Source organism: Micropterus salmoides, unplaced genomic scaffold, assembly GCF_014851395.1.
Source record: "Micropterus salmoides isolate LMB-PRFRI ecotype aquatic unplaced genomic scaffold, ASM1485139v1 Ms_hic_scaffold_13, whole genome shotgun sequence".
Lineage (NCBI taxonomy): Eukaryota > Metazoa > Chordata > Actinopteri > Centrarchiformes > Centrarchidae > Micropterus > Micropterus salmoides.
Genome location: NW_024040374.1, coordinates 15,226,599 through 15,244,149, shown reverse-complemented (window position 1 = coordinate 15,244,149; position 17,551 = coordinate 15,226,599). Strand labels below are relative to the sequence as shown.

Sequence of the window (17,551 nt, the reverse complement as noted above, 5' to 3'; positions counted from 1 at the left end):
CAAAGTATTATGGTTTTCTCTGCTCAAAACATGCTTCTGTTAAATGAACATGATTCTCGAATAGTTCTTCTTCCCGGGGAATCTTTAGAGAACTTCAGATCAAAGGTATTATCTATAGTTAAGTTGGAAGTAATTAGTTTAGTAAAAAAGTATATCAATATGAGCAGCTTTAAACTATCAGCACCGTTAGATGAATGCTTTAATGCACTTAAACAATCAAAACCGACAATCTAGTGGAGCCTCTTGCCGCTTACATTTTTATTACTACAATCAGCAAATTTATTACCTTTAAATTGAACACATGATATCATGCTTTGTAGATTGCCTTTACAAGAAGTGAGACTGGATTGTAAAATGCATGCTCCCTGGCTCCCAAAATGAATGTGTGCTTTAGTGATAAGGACCGGATGAGAGGACAGGAGATACGGCACAATGCAGCGGCACATCTCCCAGCACGAGCTGTTTCACTGTGCAGTAGTCTGCGTTATATAATTCTGATGAGGTTCGCTGGCACCTTCTAGTTCACCTACCACAGCTAAAGTGTGAACACAGGGGCCACCTCTTTGGATGTGTTAGACTGTCCTCTGACAAATGTGCAGAAACAAACACATGCCTCGTGGAATCACATTACATCCAGTTAACAAACAGCTCCACAGTTGGCTTTTGTTTGGCACATGGGAAATACATGTAACCCGCCTCCGAATAACGATGAATCATGATATTGAGATAAAAGCGTCTGGTGGAGTGCGCCAACCAGCCTCCAACTCTTCATCCCCACCCTACCCTTTTTCTCGGGAAGAGCTCCCTGCCATCTGTCAGTACTGGAAAGCCCTGGTGGCTTGCAGGTTTTCCAAACCTACATACATGGCTGCCTTTCCCTGTCAGAGACTCTGCTGTGCATGAACCTTCAGCTGTAACCAGCCATTGGACTAGAAAACGGTGTCAGCCTAGCCAAAGCCTCATTGACACCCATGAAGAATCTCCCTTAGTAGTGTTATTGACCAGGACATAATCAGATGGTGGGCTGGACATTGGCCCGAAAAAGACACAGCAAAGTTAAGAATGCATTTTCTGCCAATGAAGCCACTTTAATGTAATTAGACAATGTTTACCTAAGTGCTATTTAATTGCCGACTCCTCGCTAAATCTTTCATGCAACTCTGTGCCGCAAACAAACATACCACAGCATTTTCAGTGTCTCCTTATTAGTTATTCATGGCTTCATTTGCTTCATATCTCGCCTCGTTCTTTTCTGTGCAATGCTGAAAGCTTGTAGAACGCCCTCAGCTGAAACGTGAGTAGAGGGGACTCCTGTGCTATCGTTGAGAAGAAAATTATATGAAAAATTATGAAGTAAAGAAAACTCGGTAACAGAGAGGATGCGTCATCACGAACAAATAACAATCTTTGTGTGTGTAGAGGCTGTTGATTTCATGCTATATCAGACTTCTGGCCTCAGTGAATGGTATTATGAAGTATACTGATGAAGATCCAGGAGTCATTTCCTTTAACAGAAGGAGGCTGAATCATGAAATGTGCCTCTCTCACCTCTGATACCTTATTTTTGCTGGCCCCTAGTCCTAATAAACCTTGTGTGGGGCTCATAAATCAAGTGAATGTCTCCCTCACAGATACATGATGATTAAAACAGTGTATGATTAAAAAATCTTGTTCAGTTAATCTCAAGTGTACTCAGTTATATAAACCCATCCTGCCCAAGACCTAAGGGACATGCCTCAACAATGTAATTTCAACCCTGTCAAAAATAGACAAAAGGAACAGGGGGACAAAGAAAAGAAAGTAATAGACCCGAGTTGAAACAATGAAATGGCTACTAGTGTGGCCTCAGGGCCATGGACCAACTGTGACACTGACCTCCAAGGGTCTTCGACTTTGACCAATAGCAGATTGGGTACAAGGACGACTCTAGAGCAGCCTAAACTCTGGTGTGAACTTACATTACAGCTTTTGTTGAGGATTATGACATGAGAAATAACTGCACATTTGCAACTTAAAGCCTTTCCTTCATCCTCATTAATTGCATTTACATCTCAACACCATATGGTGAGCTACATCCTGCATCTTAACTACTGATATTAGAGCAGTAAAATGATCTCTCAAGAAATTGTGAAACTTTGCGTGACTGACCCCGTTCATGCAAAAATGTTTTTGGGTTTGTGCTGCAAAAATATTTTTTATCTAATGATGTTAGAATTTGTGCTTGAAGAGCAAAGGGTGATAAACTTCTGATGATTAGGGCTTATATATATATATATATATATATATATATATATACATAGCACAAATGACAATGGTTCATATGTGAATGTCACATCAATGAATATGAAGTTTTCAGCAACATCTTCATCCAGAAGAGAATACATAGATTTATATCTTACTGTACATAAATTGAAACTCCATCTCTATCTACTCATTTTATTTCAGCACAGATCACTGGAAAACCATGAGATGACTTTTTTCCTGTTCTCCATTTAAAGCTAGTCCATGACAGATCAGTGCTTTACTGAATTTGTAGTAATATCTATGCCACTGGCAGACACTTCCAAAGAGTGGGTACTTCACCAACTCTTCAATTTAGAAACACCTATGCCACTAACTGTTACAGGGCTTTGATATCCATAAAAAATTTACTATCACCTGCAACACACTATCAAAGACGTAAGAATCCACATTTGAGTTTGACCATTTTTTGTGTGTACGTTTGGTTTTTGCACACCCAACCACAATCACTTAGGCAACATAACTCACATATTACACTGAAACAACTGTACTAAAAGCCTGACAGTGTATGCATATTATAAAGATCCAGTAATGATCTCTTAAGTGTTTATTTGTGACATTGACAGTAAAAGAAGAGATTTTCTGCAAAAACTCCAAATTTGAATCCAAATGTAATCGTATTTACTCCTGCTTTAGGTCGTGATAAGTCAAAAGACTGCAATGGTATATAGGTCATTAGATACGTTTGTATATGGAATTCAGAGAAGTACATGTAAGTACACACACACTAGTAACTTTGTTTCAACCCAGAACCTCACATAGGCCGAATCTAGATGAAAAAGCAAAATCACTGGCAACCTATGAGCTAGGGACACAGACCTAAACAAAGCAGGTGGGTTTATAGACACGTGCAATGTTGAAACGTTGACATTAACTGCCATCTAGTGGCTAGTACTGGCTTTGCAATAAAACAGAACAGGAAAGATAAGGATTTCAAATTTCTAAATTTGGAGAAATTTGAGTTGACATTATTCATAACTTAGATCAGATTAGTGATGTGCTAAATGATTGTCACATGCCTCAATCTCTTCTTGTCTCTTTGTATTCACAGGTAAGTGATTAACATTGTAAATCAACAAATGAATGCTGACTTTCACTTTTTTAAACCCAATATTAACAGTTTGCCCCTCTATATATGAAGCCTCTCTATTTAAATAACAAGTCTGCTTTTCACGTAGGCCTATTTTACTGAGAGGGATTATCCCAAATAAAATAGGCTATAGGCCTACCTAAAGGGATGTAGTGTGTCTGGTATTCAATAGCATGTTTATAGCCACATTGTACTGTCTGTATATTACTCAAGTATTTCTACGTACTTACATGTTTAGGCTACTGTGTCATTTTTAGGAAAGTATTATCTTGTGATGATAATGCTTTATTTGCATGGTCCCACGGTTCTCAAAACAGGTTAGTCCTTTGTCAATGTTGCATTTATGTGTTTTCTGAAATTACAAACGTCAGCGTTAAAATTAATATTATTGTGTCAATAATTTGGGAAATAACTTGTGGTAAAGTGAAGTTTTAATATATATCCGAATTGTCAATTTGTGGCATTTAGAAAAGGCAAAGGGTGGCCGTAGTGTGTAGAGTTGTTTTACCAAGGTTATGTACAGAATAAAATGCTGTATGTATTCGTACACTTCTGCACAATGTGTTGGTGTCCCAACACCTACCTGGCACTATGGTGTCCCATATTCACTGTGCACAGAACATGTTACAATGCGTATTTATTTCCGCAATACGAGCGGGGAAAGGAGTGTTTAGAGAGCTACCGAAAAGCACCTGAAGGCAGCACCACGGCGAGAAGGAGGCGCGGAGCCAACTCTTGCTGCCTGAACACACAGAGCACACCCTGCCACAGAGCCAGCCAGTGCTAACAGGCACAAAAATGTCGGGAAAGAGTTTTCGAGTCAGCGACGGGGACTGGATTTGTCCCGATAAAAAGTAAGTGCATCTCACACTCAGAATAAACTCAAATTTTACGCAGTAGCTCAGTAAATGTTGCAGCAGACGTTTGCTCAATTTGCTGGTCTTGCTAACAGTTAGCATAGGCCTTCTAGGATGTGGTTCCCGCTAACATTGACTAACGTTAGCTAAGTAAACTAACTAACCTTTAACTTGTTTCTACATCAGTACCACACTGTAAGCAGCATAAACGCGACATATTTATTGTGCATATAAGGGTGGAGACACGTTTTGGTTTAACGTGTCATTGAGTCTCCATATAAGTTGTCGGTGTGCGCAGACTTCCAGATAGCAAGCTAGCTATAGTTAGCTTCACTGGGATGAGGCGAGAGTTCCAACCATAGACTGTATACGCACTATTGTAGGAGGTGTTTACAGTGTTGTAGAAGCCAAGTTGCCATGAATGTAGAGTCTAAGTTGGGTAGTGGGCGATATCATGTTGCAAGTGAACTGCATTTAAAACGCCGGAGTGACGGACAAGCCAGCTGCCAGTTGTTAGTGCACAGGCCTTTGACACGGGCTGTCCAACGGGGGACAGCAAGCCAATGGGGTGGCACATGAAAAATAAATAAGCCTACATTACTCATCTGGCTTGTAGTACATTCGGCTTATGCCTGAATGGTGAAGTATAAAGCTCAAGCCTTTCCTGGATCTAAAATGTGCGTGGGTTTTTCTTATGCTTTTGCAGGTGCGGAAACGTCAACTTTGCTAGACGAACTAGTTGTAACAGATGTGGCAGGGGTGAGTCCTTCTCCATGCAAATTAGTATATCTTACAGAATTTCATACATCCTTTCAAAAAACTGCTGTACTTAAATCCATTGTTTTACATCCACAGAAAAAACTACAGAGGCGAAGATGATGAAAGCAGGAGGAACAGAGATTGGGAAAACTCTGGCTGAGAAGAGTAGAGGCCTCTTCAGCGCAAATGATTGGCAATGCAAAACGTAAGTGTTTATTGTAAATTATAAGGGAGTACCAAAATATTTAATGAACCATACACATTTTAAAGATGTTTTCTTCCCTCTTGTTGTCATGCAGATGCGGCAATGTGAATTGGGCTAGGAGGTCAGAGTGCAACATGTGTAACACACCGAAATATGCCAAGCTCGAAGAGAGAACAGGTATCCCAACAAATATTTAATTTGACAGTTTTTGGTGTACTTTTGAAAACTGGTTATTGATTGCTTTTTCCCTGCATCTTGTGGTCTTTCAGGTTACGGTGGAGGTTTCAATGAACGGGAGAATGTGGAATACATTGAAAGGGAGGAATCTGACGGTGAATATGATGAAGTGAGTCCTACCAGAAAGTGTAATGTTTAATAATCGAAGTATTTCAGCTGTCCTACTGTAAGTCACAGAATACAAGTGTTTGGCTGGCTTGACAAAATTTGCATTGCAAGAGGTCATTTTTACTTATAAGGAATATGTATTTTTAATGTCACAGTTTGGTAGGAAAAAGAAAAAGTATCGCAAGACCACCAGTACGTCTTCCTCAAAAGAAAGTGAAAAGAAAGAAGTAACAAAAGCTCCACCTCAACCTGAAGAGGAGGAGGAGGAGGAGGAGGAGGAGGAGGAAGATGAGGAGGAGGAAGATGGTGACCTTTCCAAATACAAATTGGATGTAAGATTGGTGGCTGGAGCTAGAAATTTAAAAGAACATATATTATTATAAGAGCTGATAATGACAATGTCACATAAAAAAAAAAAAAACACTTCCTCTCCAGGATGACGACGACGACGAAGATGGAGACCTTTCAAAGTACGACCTGGACGCCAGTGGTGGTGACGATGATGACGACGACAAGCCAGCTAAGAAAAGGGGCAGCCGGTCGGGTTCATCCCGTTCCCGTTCATCCTCGCGCTCCTCCAGCTCCAGTTCACGGTCGAGGTCCAGGTAAAAGGGTACAGGTCAAGGGTAACTCCGGGCAAAATGTCAGTATCAGCTCAATCTTCCTTCTGATTTACTGATCAACATCGATTACATGTCCTGTTCTGCTGATTTGTTTTCTCTTTTCCGAACTCCTCCCCCCTTCTGTGGTGTTAGAAACCCCATGTGCAATGATCTGTCTTTATAATATCTTTTGTGTTTTAATTTTGACTTCAGATGGAAGAAATGTATTGTTCATATTAGTCTTTTTGCACTTATCTGTTAATTCACCTACTCCATTCTGACAAAGTCGTTACAAACAACTTTTATTTGTCTTTGTAGTTTCGGGAGTATTTCTCCAAACCCCCACATACATATTTTGTTAGTCTGAATAGACGCTCGTCAGTTACGCTATACAGTAAGGCAAGAAGAGCTTTCTTTAAGTATTTCATAGGATTTAAATTCACATCATGTCTCTGCCTTGCCATGTGAACAAACTAGCTAATTTTCATGTTCCGAAAATATTGGAAAGGTTCTGTTTTTTTTTTGTCTTTCAGGTCCCGCTCTAGAAGCTCATCCAGTTCCAGATCTGGATCTCGCTCCAGGTCCCACTCCAGGTGAATGAGGTGACATGCACTCTCTCCCTTAGAGAGTGTATGTATGGGGCCAAAAGCTCCAGAACAGTCCTGTTTCCTAGCCTAAGTTTAAACAAAGAATCATCTGCTACAGACCTTCTTCTCAATCTGCAGAAAATAATTTTGATCTGAAATCTTTAGGCAAACTCAAAGGGTTATAACAGGTCTCAGTCACTTGATGTAGGGTTATTTCAAGTTTCAATTGGGCCTGAGAGTATACCAAGTCCACAATTTGACTACCTGAATTAATTTTATCAAGGCTCAAATGTCTGAATAGACATCTGGGGTCTTCATCAAGCATCTCAGGAGTGGTGCTGGCTTTGCTCACTCAGTCAGTGTCAGTATATTTAAAGATTTTCTAGGTGTTAAACCATTCCGAGGACACTTTAATACGCGAACCTTAAAGCGGCTTGGGTAAAATGTTCTCAGTACCATTAATCCATAGTTAAGTGCTCTTAATCAGAGAAGCTTGATAAGTACCCACGCTGGTGAGACTCTGTCTTGACCTTACTGACCTCAGTGCTTGGTTTATTCCTCCCAAAAGATCCAGTTCCAGGTCTGGAAAGGGCTCCTCTCCCCGGAAGAGGTCCCGCTCACCCTCCTCCTCGCCTGAGAGGGGACAGAAGCGCAGTCGCTCCAGGTCCTCATCTGGAGAGAGAAAGCGGAGGCGTTCTAGATCACATTCGTCCGAAAGGTTTGGGTTTCTGTGGAATACCACAATGGCAACTATTATTAGCCGTCTGTCACCTCGCTTATGGGAATTCAGATTTACAGAAATACATTCACATTTTGCCTTGTTACATTGTTCTTTTATACGTTGTGACCTTGTACTTCTTTCAAGTATGCATAACTGAATGTTAATAGCCGAGCCTGCTGACCTCCTTCTTCTTCCCGTGGTGTTTGTGTGATTCCAGATGCCGCGGCCAGTCCTCTGGATCCTCCCATTCTGGCTCCAGTTCAAAAAAGAAATAACTTAATCACAGCCTTCACAACAAGAAAAGAAGCCTAAGTACAAGTGCATGTTGTGTTGCAAAGAAAACAACTACATCCTTCAGTATGCTGTTCATTTTCATAGAAAGTCTTATTTCCCTCCAAAAAGACAGCGGCAACATGACTTCTGTCTGCTGCTACCTTACGTTATCATTACATGCTCCCTTCTTAAAAGCACATACACCCCAAGCGTGGCAAGTGTAACTACAGGTGTCTAATATGTTCAGTCCTATATCAGGTTATGTGAAGAGGCTATGAAGTATCCTATTTTAATCCCATTCTGCTGAATATTTTCGTGGCAGTACATTTTATTCTACTCGACTGGAGAAATTGAAGTTAACATTTTTGAATACTTTTTTTGGCCCTAGGAAACATTTAATGTTTTTTTTTTTAAACAAATACATTAATTTTTAAATAAAAGGTACTTAAGCACCAATTAGGAATCCCAGAGCAATGAATTTTGGCCCGTTTTATTTTCTTGATTAATATATATTTTGTTTTGTATTTTCAAGGTAAGTATTTTACTTTTTTTATATTGCTCGTGTTAATTAAATGGCAGTAAGTTTAACAATCATTGGGTTAGATTTAAGTGTTTTTTTCTTTACACAATTGACGCCTATTGTACCACTTACACTTCATCTTCATTTGTCACTTGGGAAACTAATAAATTCAAGAAATTACAGATTTTCTTGCTTCAGAATAATGCATCAAGAATAAACATCATACAGTGTGTCCCGGTTTATGGTAGAATGTGGCAGTACAGTCTTTATTGGTAAAATAAGTCTAATGTACACGTGTAAATAAAATCCTGTTGACATTGTTTTTTGTTGCTTTGGTGTGTGTGTGTGTGTGTGAGAAAGAGACTTGACCAAGGTAAGGCTAGGTAGTATTGACAGACGTGGTACATTCAGCATGCATTAATGTTTGCTAAATCTGAAAGATATGTGTAATTACTCTCTGTATCGCTATATTTGAGATAAATTGTTTTGAGGACCTAAGCAGTTATCACGTAGTTATTTGAAGTGAGATAGCTAATATGCCAGGAAAGAGTGAGAGCAGTGTACTTTCAGTGTTAGGGTTACTGTTTTCCAGTGATAAGGCCAGTTCATTTGAACTTAAAATATTGTGTTAACTACTTATAAATGAAATATGATCATTGCTATAGACTTTAAATTGGCTAGTAAGGTATTGTGTTGATTTAAGGTTTAACAGCTGTAATTTCTCAGAAATTATCTTGCTTCACCAGAGATACAGTAGACAACAATTTAACTGACTATTGAATTTAAATTAGTGTGGATAATCTCGACCTAATTGTAAATGGCTAGATAATACCTTAAAAGAAGAGTAGGTGAATAGTGAACATGGGAAGGGGCCCATGCTTGACGCTGTGTGTGTTCACTGTGGTCAACAGGGGGCACTTGTTGCTGCTGTGGTTATGCAGAGTTTAACAGATGGAGCGCTGAGTACGTCGGTGTGCTTATAGGAGAAAGTTCATCAGGCCAGAAGGTAGATACATTAATATTGTCCCCAATACTTGTTACTTTCAGGGTCTGATACAAAGTGTCACGGACTGCATTCAAACTTGGTAAATTAATTGCTTTAAGTTTTTGTTCAAATGTAGAGAGGTTTGCATCATCGCGCCATGCAGGTGCTGATTTCTCTGAAAGGAAGAACTACACGTTAATAGTATGTAGATATTTCATATTTACATAACTTGGTCGTTTTTCAAAGTAGGCCTTTGAACTGTATGCCCATAAAAAATACATATCAATCCACACTAATCCTTGTCGAAAATGCGCCACATATAAATTGGTTGAGATATTTGTATGTGAAATGACGCCTAACATTTCCCAGAGATAACCAACCGCAGGTAACAATGTAATACCTACATCCCACGTTTAATCTTGTCAGAGTCCTATACCACAGCTCTGCTTTCAAAAGGTCAAGGACAATGTTTTATTGCTTTCTCCACTTAAGAGACGCAGAGCAGGTTTGTTAATTCCCTCATCTCATGACATGAGTCTGTCCGTGTGCTCACTTCACCGTGATGTGATGATAATATCCAGCATCTTGACTGGTGAGGGCCCGAAGGAGGTGCGCCTGCGATAGCGCTACAAGTGCTGTTACCTCTACTTGTAAATAGAAAGTTAATGAACAAAAATCGCCATAACGCAGACATCCAACAAGATTTCCAAAAATCCGGTTTATGATAAGTGTAAGTAAAGCCTCACGCATCCTCAGCTGCTTCCTCTGGGCGCTTTTCTAGGTAGTCCCGCCTCCAGCGCGTAAAGGACCCGACGCGCTTTTACGCACTGCATTGAGTTGGAGCGCAAGAGGATGCCAGGAACAGGCGTGGGATTTCTACTGCATAAAGGCTTATCCTTTTTAAAGCATGACTGCGGACGATTGTGATTCTTTAGAGGACTTGCACACCACTTTTAGAGAGATGATGCGCCCCAACGTCTCCAAGTCATTGCGCGAGGGCAATGTCACCAAGAATTCCAGTTGTGGATCTGTGTCTGTTGGTTACCCTATAACCATGATGATCACTGGTATGGTGGGCAACACTTTAGCTCTCATCCTGGTGTATATCTCTTACAGAAAGAAAGAGAATAAAAGGAAAAGATCTTTCTTGCTTTGCATCGGATCGCTGGCGCTTACTGACCTGTTTGGACAGCTTTTGACAAGTCCAATAGTAATATCAGTTTACCGAGCTGATCTGAGGTGGAATCGTATCGACTCTTCTGGCAGTTTGTGCGCTTTTTTCGGGGTGTGCATGACAACTTTTGGCCTGTGCGCTCTCTTCTTGGCCAGCGCCATGGCAATTGAAAGGGCTATGGCGATAACAAACCCGCACTGGTACTCCAATCACATGAAGACAAGTGTGACAAAGCAGACTTTGGCTGCCATATGGTGTCTTGTGTTCCTCTTTGCGCTGTTGCCCATTGCAGGGGTCGGGAAATACACACGCCAGTGGCCGGGCACCTGGTGCTTCATCAGCACGGGGGACAGAGAAGTCCGTGGCAATATGTTTTTCGCTATCACTTTCGCCACGCTTGGGATTTTCTCTCTCCTTGTAACACTTTCCTGCAATGTAGTGACGATCCGGGGCTTAATTATCCGTTGTAAAACAAAGTCTGGCACGTCCCAGTCTTCAAAGCAGTGGGAACGGCTCACCACGGAGACCGTCATTCAGCTGTTAGGGATTATGTGCGTCCTGCTTATATGCTGGTCTCCTCTACTGGTATGTTTTTACAGGCGACTGCAACCTACACATTTCTTACAGCATACAACCATAAGTTCCCTATGACCCAAGGAAACTGAAGATATAATATAAATACTTTTCTAATAATGCATAAGGATTTTTTCCTGATAGTGTTAAACAATGAAAGCCAAATACTAATATGATAAAGTGGCCAGTGCTATAATTCACAATTTAATTAGGTATCTTAAATTGGTTTTATTGTCAGCTGCCTGTCACAAACTGCAGATCTTTGTATCTCTGGAGATGCTCTGTCTCCTGTTGGCAGGACAGCGAAAGGAAGCAAAACAAACAAACATAAACCGCACTTGCAAATCACATGCTGTGATTCCTTTGAAAACGCTGTTGCCATTTTCCATTAGGGAGCAATCTACTTAGCCGAGTCCTGTTTGGGGGGTCTGCTCAGTGTGCCATGAGGTCATGCATTGTCAGTTTCATAGCCCCTCCAAGGATATTAATAGAATCCCTGTACGACAGCACTGTTGTAGCAGTGGTAGAACATTAGAAGGAGTACCTGGAGTGTGAACATTAGCGTTTTTCCCCTAGTATGATATGGTAGCTGCTCAGGATTTGTCTTGGGTTCAGTGTCAGCCACATTGAATATTGAATGTAAAAGACTGCCCACAAAATCTAAAACTATTATCTCTGAGCCAGCAAGAGTGCATGTAATATAACATAGACCTCTGAAAGGCTTTCTTACCAAAGAACAAAAAATAAACTTTCTTTCAGTGAATGTATCAATTAATAGTCATAAGTTCATAATACAGATGTTTGGCATGCCTCTGTTGGTACGAACAGCTTGTGTCTGCCTCCCCCCTCAGGTTCTGATGCTAAGGATGATCTCCACCCAGGTGTCCTCCCACGAGTGCAATTCAACAGCGGGGACTTCCAATCACAGCTCTGGTCGGGATGTCCATTTTGACTGTAACTTTTTTCTGACAACGATCCGCTTGGCCTCCCTCAACCAGATCCTGGACCCGTGGGTCTATCTGCTCCTCCGGGAGATTCTTCTCCGCAAGTTCTGCATTGTGGCTAACGCAGTGTCCAACTGCTCTGTAGACGATCATAAGAACACCCAGACGGCACTGGATCCTCTTAATAAGCAGAACCAAGATGGCAACAACCTACATAAACCTCAAAGTAGCTAAGTTGACCTTTGACAGGAATTCTTGTGACTTAGCCGGGACAGATTGGATGGATGTGAAAATGGATACCCTATTGTCTTGGATGATACATTTTTCTCCATGTCTCCATAGAAGGATACTGGGCAATGGAAGGGAAGTGTCTGTCTGTTGCACCAAGAACCAGCCGAGTCTGATCTGGGTCCATTTGTTTTGCAAATTCCATTCAAAGTCACCTAACCAGCATGTGGATGAATGACCGTGTCACCTCTTGCATTGGCTGCAGCGTAGCCTAGTTTCCCGTTTTAACAATAACATCTCCTAGACCCAAGCACTGAATATGGGTGACTCCAAGCTGACTGATATGGAAGTGGTGCATCTCATGCTTTTTTAAGTTTCTAAACTGAGTCATCACTTTCAACAACTTGAAGCCAGACAACTGAAGTGTTTTTTGTGAATGTATGTAAATTAAGAAAGAAACTGTAATTTGCTTGTATTAAGTTGTAAATAGCTTTGCAATATCTTAAAGAATGTACTAACTTTGTTTAAAAAAAAAGGATGGGTGGTCATTCAGAAGAAAAATGCAAATCCTAAACTGGAGCCAATTGTTGATTGTAAGTTTATTTATTAGCATTTGTAGTAATATGAGGTTAGTTGTTTCTGTGCTGAATGTTGAATGTTGTTGCTACTTGTTGGGATTTAGTTTGTAAAATTTTATTATATACTGTACGTGGTGTTTCATGGCTAGCAGCCAGGATTATGACGATGTATTTTGTTACAAATATTTTCTCAACAATTTTCTTTTCACAGTAACTTCAAGGCCACTCTTATGAATGTGTGTGGGGGATACGACTTTAGGTTTGCGTTGTTAAGCATCGTGAGATTATCGATAGCAGGGTGGCCTGATACTGTAGCTGTCACTATGTCATTGAGCAATCCCTGCCTTTGCATTGGATTGAAAGTATTCTTGTTTAGTAAATACACAATATGCAATGACAAGTGTACTTTAAAAAATATAATTATATCAATATAAGTAGAGAGAGGGGTGCTCTTTGGACACAAGACTGATGGAATGAAGTAAGTCACCATAGAATTAAAAAGCTTTTTTGGCAGCTTCTTGTGCAACTGCTTCAAAACAATGTGCTGTGGCATCACAGGTTTTAATCAGTGTGTGGGCCGACAGTGTTGTGTGGTCACAGTAATCCTACCAGTACATATCAATTCTACCAGTACACAGGGGCTGTAGCTGCAGGTACAGAATGTTTCAGCTACATGAATTTATGTGTTTATTTATGTGGTGATTGCCTTGGACGTATTAGATGTGCCCATCCGTAGTCTATAATTTTTCTTCTTATCAGCCAAATCATGTTAATTTTTTTGAATGTATACAGTGCAATTTCTGAGGTCTGAGATGAAATCAGTGTACCTTTATAATGAGCTGGTGTGATCTTAGTGCTTAATGATTCAATGTCATTGACAAAGACTGCTGTTGGAAAGCAATGGCACTCATTGTTTTTACAGTGACATTCATGTATCTCAAATAATGTGGTGATGAGGGCCCACAAAGGTACTAGAATGAATACCCATGGATGCAGGCAGGGGCCAATAGAGAATGCACAGGGTCCAGAATTGTATGCTATGTCCCCGCACACCAACACCACAACTCTGCCTTCTAGGAACATCAGCCAACAAGATTAGATTTGCTCAGTCTTGCCTTTGCCTTTCGAATGTGAGAATACGTACAAGCTCAGCGATAATGACCCTACAGGATTGTTGTCTACAAACACCATGTGAAAGATGAACAATTACTGTTCCCATGTAACAGCAGATGTACGGTTTATCTTGTATTGATTGTGACGCCGGTCTGCCTTAGTAGTTCACACAAAGGATTAACCTGGGTTGGTGAGTGAAGACAAAAATGTAGAAGAAAACAGAAATTGTTTTATTATTTGTTGAGGAGTGTGTTGCACAGAAACCAATAATTTGGCATTATTCATGATTATTCTGGAGCTCATTGGCAGCTATGACCGTGCAGCAAGGTTTGCGTACGGCATCTTGCTTGTTAACATGCAAGAACACTAATGTATTCCTCAACAAGTAATCAGTTTCATTACTGTCTTAAGTGCTATCACACTGATGTGAGGAGAGTTCATTTTAATGAATGCTTCACTGATTGAGCTGCTGGCTCTGCATTGTGAACTTTTATTCCAAGCATATGTTAACCTTGTGTAGCAGTTAATATGCATTTGATAAGTAGCATCTGGGGTTTATTTCATGCATTTAAAGTAATGATTACATTTATTTGCAAGTTACAGTGGGATAGGTGTTTTTCTTTTTACAATTGACTCATTCAGCTTCCACTTTAATCTGCCTCATGTAATTATCTCATTTCTCTGTCCAGGAGACTCTGAAGTTTCCTGCTCTTCAATTAAGAAAACATAAGTACATAATGGAAAAGCCCCTTAAAGCTAACTTGCCCTTGATGGAGTTGTGAGTTTTTCAGGGTCTTACATCCCACCCAACCGTCACAGTGGAAAGGTAATTGGCACAATAATGAATTTAAAAAACAACATGATACATTTCCGGTAAAAGCCTACGCAGTGCTTACAGAGAGAGCTTTCTGTGATTCTGTAGTACAGTCTACTTTTATTAAATATGAATGTTCATTAGAACCAGAGGAGCTACACAGTAATATGAGATGAACATCCAGTTTACTGATCCACACGGTGTGATCGTTAAAGGTGATGGTAATGAATGTTTGGCTTCATTATGAGTTGTGTCAGAAAGCTAAATTGTTTCCTGCCACAAACCTGCTGTTGCATATTAATCTCAAACTCACACATGAGCCTCTTTAAGAACTGCTATTCAACCTGTGATTGTTGGGTCATGTTCGATTTGCTTGCATGTTTTAATGGTGTGCATTTGTTTGAGGAACAGGCCCCTTATAGCAGGCAATTACAAAGTCACAATTATAATTACAGGGAAAGTGTTTATTCCACAGCTGTTAAATAAGTCATACTTTTTTCTTTCCATTGGAAATCCTACAGTCCAGTGCTTTAGTATTAAGGTGATTACTTTATGACCGCTTCAAATAATATTTTCCCATACAGTAATAATCCTTTTTGTCTCTGTAACACATATAACACCAACAATTCCGTCTATCAACCTAAAGTGGGGTAAAAAAACAGAAAAGCATCTAATTCCTGTTAACTTCTGGTGTTGGATATGGTCACTCACAGAATAAATGTCTACTTTTTGCAGTAAGCAGGTGTCCTTTCTAGAAAGAATTGGATGACTAGATACAGATGTTCCCTTTCTTGTCTCTGTGGTATCAAGAAATCACACTCTCCCATCTAGTTAACATGTTGCATACCGTGAGCAACTGAAAAGGTACACGATGATCCTTGGTTTCATTAACTTTGTCTGAAAAGCCGTTTTCAAAATTGACACGGCATAAAAAGTCAAACAAAAGGCAAGAACCAGGTACAACAAGAAAAGTGTCTCTTAAGTCTGTCCAAAGAGCGCATGATGGTGTCACATGTTCATACGTGACAATGGAAACAGGTTTGGCCCACCAGCCAAGGCTCCACTGGTGAATGTAAATAAATACCGGGTGTCTCTCAGATGTCCTTATCTTTTGTCACTTTATGCCTCTGCTTTTGAATGTTAAACAAGAGTTCTGTGCACTCTGACTAAATTCATTTCTCAATACTCTCTCTGAACTCTGCGGCACGATGATTCTCAGATGAGGGCTATCAACATGCTTTCACACAGCTATTGTTTGGTTGTCAGTGCTCTTGTGCCTTTCACCTGGTGTTCCGGTGAGGGATGTTGCAACCTTTTGTATGAAATCCTTCAGATGTTTTGACATATCTGTCATAGTTTATGGCTTACGAAATGTGTTGCTGAGGAAAGAGAAACATCTACCTACCTGTCAAAGTGTCCTTTTGGTACTTTATGTCTATGTACTCTACTTGACTTGTATCAGTTCAACATGCAATGCACTTTTGATTCATTTTGTTGCAGTGTTCTTGGCTTAAGTCATGGTGTAATGTTGTAATTCTAATAAAGGATGTGAACATATTTGTTCAATATGTGTGGGGCTTTTGTGGCTGCTGAAGCATGTTTTCTTATTAAATATTGATACATCTTCTATCTATCATACTAATTGATGGTTGATGCAAGTAGAGTGTACAGTATTAGAAGTAGTGTGCCTCCTAAATGAGGCATCCTGAATCTGGTCAGGCTGAGCCAAGTAATATATTTAGAAAAAAACCTGAGGAATGGGAGCGTTCTGGTGCCCTGTGGTCTTCGACTTATACCATGTAACTACTTATGTCCCCTGTTTGAGTCTGGCAGGGGATGCTTCTTGCATGTCATTTTACTCTGGTCGACTAAGGTTTCTGGCTATTACTACATACTGAATTTAGTAGATGCCACCTATTACAAGACAAATAATATTCATGTTCATGTCGTATTCATGTGCTTTATATTTAATTTTATTCAAAACAATGCAAAACATCGAGTAAAGTGTCATTGGACACTACTCTACCAGTAAGGCCATACGTTTCACCATAATAGGCCTTGCGCTAAACAGATGGATTAGGCAGAAACTTAAAATAATGCCTCCAACTAAATACCTCCTACGTGTTAATAAAGTCTTTTGATGAAGAGGTTCACATACTGTACCTAAAGGAGAGAAAACACAATACTTTAAATGACTGCATCCTGCTTTGCTCAAAACACAACAGAAGAATTGTTCATACTTTAATGGGGAAAAATATATATAAACTATTCAAACCTTTAGAGACTGAAGTACTAAAAATACCAAAAGCCGATAACCAAACATTAGGTCTGTTGCACGCCCTCTTTGAAGGCAAACTACCTTAGACATGGAGAAGAGTTGACAGGACCTAATGGAGGTTTAGTAATTGAAAGTTTGTATCATTAAATACTTGCATTGGAGCCACTTGTGCAAAGCCTTCTTCTCTTAATATTTGATTTTATAAAATCATTATTACGCTATAGTATTTTCTCTCAAATGTAGCGATCATCTCAAAAGTATTTGCAAAGTTCTGAAAGATGAAATAGTTATAAAAAGAGTTAAATAGAAAATAAAAACAGGATAAAACAAGACAATAAAAGTTACAGTGCAGTGTAAGTTATTAATCAACAATCAATTTTATTTTATTTAAAGCAGTGGTAAAAAAGAAAAGTCTTCAGTCTTGATTTAAAAGAACTGAGAGTTTCAGCAGACCTGCAGTTTTCAGGGAGTTTGTTCCAGATACATGGAGCATAAAAACTGAATGCAGGACATGGACATGGAGATGTTTAGTTTTGACTCTGGGGACAGAAAGCAGACCTGTCCCAGACAACCTGAGAGGTCTAGATTGTTCATAATGTAGCAG

General features: G+C 39.8%; 2 protein-coding genes across 2 annotated transcripts; both read left to right on the top strand.

Annotated features, from left to right (window-relative positions):
- Window positions 1-4,092: 4,092 nt before the first annotated feature.
- On the top strand, window positions 4,093-8,580 carry zranb2 (zinc finger, RAN-binding domain containing 2). Its single transcript, XM_038715717.1, has 10 exons — window positions 4,093-4,245; window positions 4,955-5,007; window positions 5,104-5,212; window positions 5,307-5,389; window positions 5,482-5,558; window positions 5,713-5,889; window positions 5,993-6,162; window positions 6,693-6,752; window positions 7,315-7,464; window positions 7,685-8,580. Exons 1-10 carry the CDS (start codon window positions 4,190-4,192, stop codon window positions 7,740-7,742), a joined length of 993 nt encoding a protein of 330 aa, XP_038571645.1. The 5' UTR covers window positions 4,093-4,189; the 3' UTR covers window positions 7,743-8,580.
- A 1,158-nt stretch (window positions 8,581-9,738) lies between these two features.
- On the top strand, window positions 9,739-16,235 carry ptger3 (prostaglandin E receptor 3 (subtype EP3)). Its single transcript, XM_038715716.1, has 2 exons — window positions 9,739-11,004; window positions 11,844-16,235. Exons 1-2 carry the CDS (start codon window positions 10,153-10,155, stop codon window positions 12,168-12,170), a joined length of 1,179 nt encoding a protein of 392 aa, XP_038571644.1. The 5' UTR covers window positions 9,739-10,152; the 3' UTR covers window positions 12,171-16,235.
- The last annotated feature ends 1,316 nt before the right edge of the window (window positions 16,236-17,551 follow it).

Bases quoted from the DNA above. Each gene is read 5' to 3' on its own strand.
- ptger3 (XM_038715716.1), top strand. From the start codon at position 10,153: ATGACTGCGGACGATTGTGATTCTTTAGAGGACTTGCACACCACTTTT. The intron at 11,005-11,843 runs GTATGTTTTTAC...CTCCCCCCTCAG, and splicing joins TATGCTGGTCTCCTCTACTG to GTTCTGATGCTAAGGATGAT.
- zranb2 (XM_038715717.1), top strand. From the start codon at position 4,190: ATGTCGGGAAAGAGTTTTCGAGTCAGCGACGGGGACTGGATTTGTCCC. The intron at 4,246-4,954 runs GTAAGTGCATCT...ATGCTTTTGCAG, and splicing joins TGGATTTGTCCCGATAAAAA to GTGCGGAAACGTCAACTTTG. The intron at 7,465-7,684 runs GTTTGGGTTTCT...GTGTGATTCCAG, and splicing joins AGATCACATTCGTCCGAAAG to ATGCCGCGGCCAGTCCTCTG.